The 9,614-nt window shown below is 40.5% G+C and overlaps 1 protein-coding gene across 1 annotated transcript; it reads right to left on the minus strand.

Annotated features, from left to right (window-relative positions):
* Positions 1-434: 434 nt before the first annotated feature.
* Positions 435-2,952, minus strand: LOC109784126 (uncharacterized). The gene is made up of 2 exons (XM_020342723.4): positions 2,823-2,952; positions 435-2,746 (listed from the first exon to the last, which is right to left on the minus strand). Exons 1-2 carry the CDS (start codon positions 2,950-2,952, stop codon positions 435-437), a joined length of 2,442 nt encoding a protein of 813 aa, XP_020198312.3.
* Between the last annotated feature and the right edge of the window lie 6,662 nt (positions 2,953-9,614).

Genomic DNA, 9,614 nt, shown 5'->3' on the forward strand with positions numbered 1-9,614 from the left:
CCAAAGTTGACACTGACCGTTTCTTTATGGCAATCTATCTTAGCATTAACAATGTCCAAGAAAGGTCTACCAAATATTATGGGACAAAAGTCATCTTGTGGAGAACCAAGAACTAGAAAATCAGTAGCGTATTTTATTTTCCCACACAAGACTTCAACATCTCTAACAATCTCAAATGGTGTGATAGTGTCTCTATCAGGGCCGGATCTATATTGGGCGGGGCCCTTGGCCAAGTAAATGGTATGGGCCGTAAGTCTAATGTATATGTACACATATCTAAAAAATAAACATATATGTATGTAGTTTTGCTTATAAAATAGTAAACGTAACATCAAACCACACATTGTAGTCTTAAAATATAACAAGTAGTATTTGCCGCGAATTTGATTACCTTAAATAAAAATAATTCCAATGAGTCCAATGACAATAATGCGTCAATGCTTCATAAAAAAGCTTCTCCGGGCATTTCTAGATGCAAAATCATTGATTATAATCTCAAGATCAATTTTATCCAAGATATCCTTCTCAATGCAACATGTAGCCAAGCCATTCAATCTGTCTTGTAACATAGTTGACCTCAAACAATTCTTCAATAGTTTCAGTTTAGAGAAACTTCTTTCAGCTGAGGCTACAGTCACAGGTATAGTCAAGAGGATCCGATAGGCAACTGATACATTTGGATAGCAATTTGCAGTGGTAACAAACTGAAGAATCTCAAGTGCTGACATCAAAGCATCTGGCAAGGTTAGTTGCAATACTTTTAACTCGGAGAAAAAATCATCAAGATCAACATCTCGCGACTTCTTATGAGTAAAAGCTTTTGCAAAAGTGGTGCATGATTTGCGTAGACTACTTTCATCCAAAGACTTCAGATTATTTGAGTTGAATAAGAAACCAAACAAATCTTCAAATGCCTTCAGCTGATCAAATCGACTAGACAATGAAGCAATTGCGGTGTCAACAATGACAAGAAAGTATGTAACTCTGAAGGATTCAATAGCTGACAGTTGTAGATCTTCATCTTCATCATTGATTTCATCAAAATGCTTCTTCCTTTTACTTTTACGTTTTGTACGAAATTGGGGCTCTATGCCCATATCCAACGCAATGTCTTTGGCACTTTCAATACTAGAATTGAAGCCTTCATCTCTATACTTCTCAAAATATGACTTGACCCCATCAATGTGTTTTAGAGTAGCATCGATGCACACCATTTTTTCTTGTAACATTTTGCTCACCATATTAATAGAAAATAGTATGTCATGCCAAATAATCATACCAACTAAAGTCTCAAATTTCCCAAGTGCTTTGAACAAAGATTGAGCATCACTTACTGTAGCTGGATCATTATCCTCCCTAGCAGTCTTCTCCAACTCCTTCAAAGCTGATCTTACTTGGGAAGTTTGGTACCTTATAGGTTGCACACTCTTTATTCGGCTCTCCCAACGAGTATCAGACAAAGGTTTGAGAGTCAGACCTGGAACATTATCAAGCAAAATCTTCCACCTTTTAGTAGAACGTGCAAACAATACATATATACGCTGGATAATACCGAAGAATGAAATGGCATGTTCGCAAGATTTTGCCATATCACAAAGAGTGAGATTCAAACTATGACATGCACATGGCATATATAATGCTTTGGGATTAACTTCAAGCAAGCGATTTTGAACACCTTGATTTTTTCCCTTCATGTTAGAACCATTGTCATAACCTTGCCCTCTTACATCAGCAACGTCCAGATCAAGAGAGTCCAATGTATCCATCAACACATTAAAAAGCCCTAATCCTGATGTATCATGAACCTTTAAAAACTCTAGGAAAAACTCCTCGACTCTTGGAATGTTACTTGACATATTCACACAACGCACAATTAGCGTCATTTGTTCTTCATGGCTCACATCTGGAGTACAGTCCAATATAACAGAGAAATACTTGGCATCCTTGATGGTCTTTAAGATAAACTTTTTGACAGAATCAGCAAGAAGTAAGATCAACTCATCCTGAATACCATGGCCAAGATAATGATGATGTATTTCCTTGTTTTGAATGCGCCTAATATGTTCTTGCATCACAGGATCAAATTCAGCAATCATTTCAACTGAGCCCAAAAAATTGCCATTATTATGTTCAAACAGCTTCTCATTTGTTCCTCGAAATCCCAAATTACGTTTTGCAAGAAACTTCACTAAAGAAACTATCCTGAGCAATACCTGTCTCCAATGCTCTTTTTCCTTTGCAACCTTCTGCTGCATCTCATCATCAATTGTTTTGTTTCTGCTTAACCTCAACCTTAGTTCATTCCATGTATTCATGTTGGTAAAGTGTTCAACACTAACCTCATGTTCTTTGAGTCTTGCACTAATACGCCTCCAGTCCCTCAATCCATCAGATGCTAGCAATGACCTGTTCTGATTTGATTTGAATAACTTGCAACAAAAACAATAAACTTTGTCAACCTCTTTAGAGTAAACCAACCACTCTCTGTGAATAACCTCTTCATTAGCTAACTTTCTGGTGTAGTGAAAATATGAGAAATGTCTACCCTCATCATCCTTGAGCACCAGATCCATTTCTCTCACAGGCCCCTTTTCAATTAGAATATCCCGTTTGCTGTTGTCAAGATTATCCCATGTTCTAGGATCGTATAGAGATAACAGAGAATCAACCTGCTCATCAATATTCGGAGCATCGGGTGAAGGCTGCAAATTTTCCTCCTCCGTATTGTCCTTATTAACATCAAGACCTACATTTAAATTTAAGAAATTATAATTAGTTACTAACTTACTTCTGCAAAAAATTGAAGGTATTTAATTACTTACCCTGGCCCGAGGACTGTTCATTGACCTCATGATCAACATTTGAATTATGATCATCATCTTGATCATGTTCAGATTCTTCAATTTGATTATCATTATTGACATCAACACTACTTGTTGCCAGAAAATACATTTTTAGAGCCCCTTTTTGTGATTCAGCAAGTGCAAGATCCTTTTTTCTTTTATTCCTTTTCGCACAACCGGATTTATGTTTCGGTGCCATATCACCTAAAATTATGAAGTAATCAACAACATTACATAAAGAATTAAACATTGAGCTCTCCTGTTACTATTATACGCGTCATCTAAAGAAAAAAGATAGGAAAAAAAGCCCCATATTAACTATACCAGAGAAGGGCGATCAGAGATTCGGAGACACCGGAGGGATCGTCGGAGCCTCGGAGTGTCGGAGACAGGGGCGATAGGACTTAGGAGCCAGAGCCCAGAGGCAAGCGCAGGCCCTGGCGATCGAATCCTGGATCGGAGATTCGGAGGCTGGAGGCGATTGCCGATCGGCGACTCGGCGAAGATGACCGATGACGCTGGAGTCTGGACTCTGGATACGAGGACCAGTCCAGCCTCGAGGAGTCGACTCGTCGCGACTCGCGATCCATCGCGATCTCCGCTCCTGTCGAGGCGTCGAGCGCCTACGTGCTCGACTGCTGGGCCGGCCGGCCGGGCCAAGGCTTCTATTTTTTTAGATGTATAGTAATATATATATAAGGGTATACAAAATTATGGGCCCCTGGCCGCCGCACCAGGCCGCATAGGCCCAGATCCGGCCCTGGTCTCTATTAGCTAGTTTGATAGTAACATCAATGTTTTTTATTTCAGTAGGTGCTATACCATTCATAATTTCTTGGTATAAGGTAAAAGGAACAACACTCACACTAGCACCCAAATCACATAAACCATGATAGCAATGATCTCCTATTTTAACTGAGGTAACAGGCATGCCAACAACAGGCTTATTCTTATCTTTAATGTCTGGTTTGGCAATTCTAGCTGCTTCATCACAAAAATAAATAACATGCCCTTCAATATTTTCAATCAAGAGATCTTTAACCATAGAAACACTTGGTTCTACTTTAATTTGTTCAGATGGTTTAGGTGCTTTAATATTACATTCGCGAACCACTGTTGACATTTTAGCATGTTCCTTTATCCTAACAGGGAAAGGTGGGTTTTCAATATAAGCAGTAGGAACAACTGGGTCAACATTATAAATGATAGTTTCAGCTTTTAGCTAAAACCGGTTCTTTAATTTCTGCCTTAATAGGGGGATGATATTTAAACCACTTCTCCTTAGGGAGATCAACATGAGCAAAAACTGATTCACAAAAAGAGGCTACTATCTCAGAGTCAAGTCCATAGTTAGTGCTAAACTTGTGAAAAACATCGGTATTCATAGAAGATTTAACACAATCAAGCTGAAGCTTTATACCCGACTCTTTACCTTCGTCGAGTTCCCAATCTTCAGAGTTGCATTTAATTCTTTTCAAAAGATCCCACCCGAATTCAATAGTCTTCTTCATAAAAGAACCAGTACAAGAGGTATCGAGCATGGATTGATCATCACGAGAAAGCCGAGCATAAAAATTATGAATAATAATTTCTCTTGAGAGCTCATGATTGGGGCATGAAAATAACATTGACTTAAGCCTCCCCCAAGCTAGAGAGATACTTTCCCCTTCACGAGGCCAAAAATTATATATATAATTCTGATAACGATGAACTAGATGCATATGATATTTTTTTGGTGAAATTCCAATTTCAATCGATTCCAATTCCAAGCTCCAATATCATCGCATAGCCTATATCATGTCAATGCTTTTACCTTCAAAGATAAAGGGAAAACCTTCTTCTTAACTTCATCTCCGGAAACCTGCAAGCTTACATAATCCACAAATTTCATCCAGATGAATCAAATGCATATCTGGATGTTCCGTTCCATCTCCTGCATAATGATTAGCTAGAAGTTGTTCTATCATACCCGAAGGAATTTCATAACCAATATTTTCAGTAGGTGCAGTAGGTGAGGGGAAACTAATTGTTCTTCTGGTCGAGGCGGAGATACCCTGAACAAACCCCTCAAAGGATTATTTTCCATAATAACAAGTGACAGTAAATTTCAGCGTGTAGTATACAATTTTCCTTACCAATTTCCACTTACCAAGAGCGCTTCACTCCCCGGCAACGGCGCCAGAAAAGAGTCATGATGACCCACAAGTATAGGGGATCAATCTTAGTCCTTTCGATAAGTAAGAGTGTTAAACTCAACAAGGAGCAGGAGGAAATGACAAGTGGTTTTCAGCAAGGTAATTCTGCAGGCACTGAAATAGTCGGTAACAGGTAGTTTGATATCAAAGATAATTTGTAACAAGTAACAAGTAACAATAGTAACAATAAGTGCAGCAAGGTAGCCCAATCCTTTTTGTAGCAAAGGAGAGGCCAGAACATTCTCAGATAATAAGTAAAACGTTCTTGAGGGCACACGGGAATTTCATCTAGTCACTTTCATCATGTTGGTTTGATTTGCATTCGCTACTTTGATAATTTGATATGTGGGTGTATCGGTGCTTGTGTGCTGTTCTTACTTGAACAAGCCTCGCACTTATGATTAACCTCCTCGCAAGCATCCAGAACTAGGAAAGAAGTATTAAGATAAAATCTAACCATAGCATTAAACATATGGATCCAAATCAGCCCCTTACGGAATAGCGCATAAACTAGGGTTTAAGCTTCTGTCACTCTAGCAACCCATCGTCTAATAACTAATCCATAATGCATTCCCTTAGGCCCAAAGATGGTGAAGTGTCATGTAGTCGACGTTCACATAACACCACTAAGGGAATCACAACATACATATCATCAAAATATCGAACACATATCAAATTCACATGATTACTTGCAACATGACTTCTCCCGTGGCCTCAAGAACAAAGACAACTACTCACAAATAATATTCATGCTCAAGATCAGAGGGATATTAAATAGCATAATGGATCTGAACATATGATCTTCCACCAAATAAACCGGCTAGCATCAACTACAAGATGTAATCAACACTACTAGTCACCCACAGGTACCAATCTGAGGTTTTGATTCAAAGATTGAACACATGAGATGAACTAGGGTCGGCGATGAGATGGTCCTGTTGAAGATGTTGATGACGATTGGCCTCCCAAATATGAGAGGGTTTTTGGTGATGATGATGGCTTTGATTTCCCCCTCGGGGGGGGGGGGGGGGAATTTGCCATCAGCCAGTTCTTTGCCGTCTGCTAGCGGATGGCAAAGAAGGTCTTTGTCGTCTGCTATCGGAAATTAGACAACAAAGTATTGGGAACCATTGCATGGAAAAAAAAAATTCTACGCACACGCAATGATCTATCCATGGATATACATAGCAACGAGGGGGTGAGTGTGTCTACGTACCCTCGTAGAACGAAAGCGGAAGCGTTTGACAACGCGGTTGATGTAGTCGAACTTCTTCTAGCTCCGACCGATCAAGTACCGAACGTACGGCACCCCCGAGTTCTGCACACGTTCAGCTCGATAACTTCGCTCGTCCTCTTGATCCAGCAACATGTCGAGGAAGTAGATGAGTTCCATCAGCACGACGGCGTGGTGACGGTGATGGTGAAGTGATCCACGCAGGGCTTCGGCTAAGCACCGCGAGAATATGACCGGGGGTGTAAACTGTGGAGGGGGGGCGCCACACATGGCTAACAATTGATGTTGTGTGTTCTAGGTGCCCCCTCCCCACATATATATAGGTGGGCGGGGAGGAGAGGTAGCCAAGGGGCGCCCCAAGTAGGCCGAATCCTACTTGGGGTATTCCCCAATTTGGCCTCCCCCCTTTCCATAATTGCTGGAGGGGGAAAGGGAAGGGGAAAGAGAGAAGGAAAGGGGGGGGATGAACCCCCTCTTTCCCTTCTCCCACTCGACCATAATTGCCGAAGAAGGAAAAGGGAAGGGGAAGAGTTCCGGTAACCCCTCCGGTACTCCGATAAATACCCGATACACTCCGGAACACTTCCGGTGTGCGAATACTATCGTCCTATATATCAATCTTTACCTCTCGACCATTTCGAGACTCCTCGTCATGTCCGTGATCTCATCTGGGACTCCGAACAACATTCGGTCACCAAATCTCATAACTCATATAATACAATATCGTCATCGAACGTTAAGCGTGCGGACCCTACGGGTTCGAGAACTATGTAGACATGACCGAGACACCTCTCCGGTCAATAACCAATAGCGGAACTTGGACGCTCATATTGGCTCCTACATATTCTACAAAGATCTTTATCGGTCGAACCGTTATGACAACATACGTTCTTCCCTTTGTATATCGGTATGTTACTTGCCCGAGATTCGATCGTCGGTATCTTCATACCTTGTTCAATCTCATTACCGTTAAGTCTCTTTACTCGTTCCATAATACATCATCTCGTGAGTAACTCCTTAGTCATTTGCTTGCAAGATTATGATGTGTATTACCGAGAGGGCCCAGAGATACCTCTCCGATACTCGAAGTGACAAATCCTAATCTTGATCTATGCCAACTCAACAGACACCTTCAGAGATACCTATAGAGCATCTTTATAATCACCCAGTTATGTTGTGATGTTTTATAGCACATAAGGCATTCCTCCGGTATCCGGGAGTTGCATAATCTCATAGTCGAAGGAATATGTATTTGACATGAAGAAAGCAATAGCAATAAAACTGAACGATCATAATGCTAAGCTAACGGATGGGTCTTGTCCATCATATCATTCTCCTAATGACGTGATCCCGTTATCAAATGACAACTCATGTCCATGGTTAGGAAACCTTAACCATCTTTGATCAACGAGCTAGTCTAGTAGAGGCTCACTAGTTACACGTTGTTTGTTTATGTATTCACACATGTATTAAGGTTTCCGATCAATACAATTATAGCATGGATAATAAACCTTTATCATGAAATAAGGAAATATAAAATAACAACTTTATTATTGCCTCTAGGGCATATTTCCTTCACTCTCCCACTTGCACTAGAGTCAATAATCTAGTTCACATCGCCATGTGAATAACACCCATAGTTCATATCACCATGTGATTAACACCTATAGTTCACATCACCATGTGACCAACACCCAAAGGGTTTACTAGAGTCAATAATCTAGTTCACACCGCCATGTGACTAACACCCAAAGAGTAATAAGGTGTGATCATGTTTTGCTTGTGAGAGAAGTTTAGTCAACGGGTCTTTCACATTCAGATCCGTATGTATTTTGCAAATTTCTATGTCTACAATGCTCCGCATGGAGCTACTCTAGCTAATTGCTCCCATGTTCAATATGCATCCATATTGAGACTTAGAGTCATCTAGATTAGTGTCAAAGCTTGCATCGACGTAACTCTTTACGATGAACTCTTTATCACCTCCATAACCGAGAAACATTTCCTTAATCCTCTTTAAGGCACCTAAGGATATTTTTGACCGCTATCTAGTGGTCCACTCCTGGATCACTCTTGTACCCTCTTTGCCAGATAAGTGGCAAGACACACATCAGGTGTGGTACACAGCATGGCATATCATATAGAACCTATGGCCAAGGCATAGGGAATGACTTTCATTCTCTCTCTATCTTCTGCCGTGGTCGGGCTTTGAGTCTTACTCAACTTCACACCTTGTAATACAGGCAAGAACCCCTTCTTGGACTGAACCATTTTGAACTTCTTCAAATCTTGTCAAGGTATGTGTTTTGTGAAAGTTCTATTAAGCGTCTTGATCTATCCCTATAGATCTTGATGCTCAATATGCAAGTAGCTTCACCGAGGTCTTTCATTGAAAAAAATCTTATTCAAGTATCCTTTTATGCTATCCAGAAATTCTATATCATTTCCAATCAATAATATGTCATCATAATATCAGAAATGCTACAGAGCTCCCACTCACTTTCTTGTAAATACAGGCTTCTCCGAAAGTCTGTATAAAACCATATGCTTTGATCACCTCATCAAAGTGTATATCCTAACTACGAGATGCTTGCACCAGTCCATAGATGGATCGTTGGAGCTTGCACACTTTGTTAGCACCTTTAGGATCGACAAAACCTTCTGGTTGCATCATATACAACTCTTCTTTAAGAAATCCATTAAGGAATGCAGTTTTGACATCCATTTGCTAGATTTCATAATCATAAAATGCGGCAATTGCTAACATGATTCGGAAAGACTTAAGCATCGCTACAGGTGAGAAAGTCTCATCGTAATCAACCCCTTGAACTTGTCGAAAACCTTTTGCGACAAGTCGAGCTTTGTAGATAGTAACATTACCATCAACGTTAGTCTTCTTCTTGAAGATCCATTTATTTTCTATGGCTCGCCGATCATCGGGCAAGTCCAACAAAGTCCACACTTTGTTCTCATACATGGATCCTATCTCAGATTTCATGGCCTTAAGCCATTTATCGGCATCTGGGCTCTTCATAGCTTCTTCATAGTTCGTAGGTTCGCCATGGCCTAGTAACATGACTTCTAGAGCAGGATTGCTGTACCACTCTGGTGCGGTCGTGCTCTAGTTAACCTACGAGGCTCAGTAGTAACTTGATCTGAATTTTCATGATCATCATCATTAGCTTCCTCTCTAGTTGGTGTAGGCATCACTGGAACGGTTTTATGTGATGAGCTACTTTCCAATTCGATAGAAGGTACAATTACCTCATCAAGTTCTACTTTCCACCGACTCACTTCTTTCGAGAGAAACTCCTTCTCTAGAAATGTTCCATTCTTGGCAAC

The sequence above is a fragment of the Aegilops tauschii genome, chromosome 1 (assembly GCF_002575655.3).
Source record: "Aegilops tauschii subsp. strangulata cultivar AL8/78 chromosome 1, Aet v6.0, whole genome shotgun sequence".
In the NCBI taxonomy this organism is placed as follows: domain Eukaryota; kingdom Viridiplantae; phylum Streptophyta; class Magnoliopsida; order Poales; family Poaceae; genus Aegilops; species Aegilops tauschii.

Excerpts from the sequence above, each read along its gene's own strand:
- LOC109784126 (XM_020342723.4), bottom strand. The coding sequence starts at position 2,952 with ATGTATTTTCTGGCAACAAGTAGTGTTGATGTCAATAATGATAATCAA. Across the intron at positions 2,747-2,822 it reads TGAACAGTCCTCGGGCCAGG|GTCTTGATGTTAATAAGGAC; the intron begins GTAAGTAATTAA and ends ATTTAAATGTAG.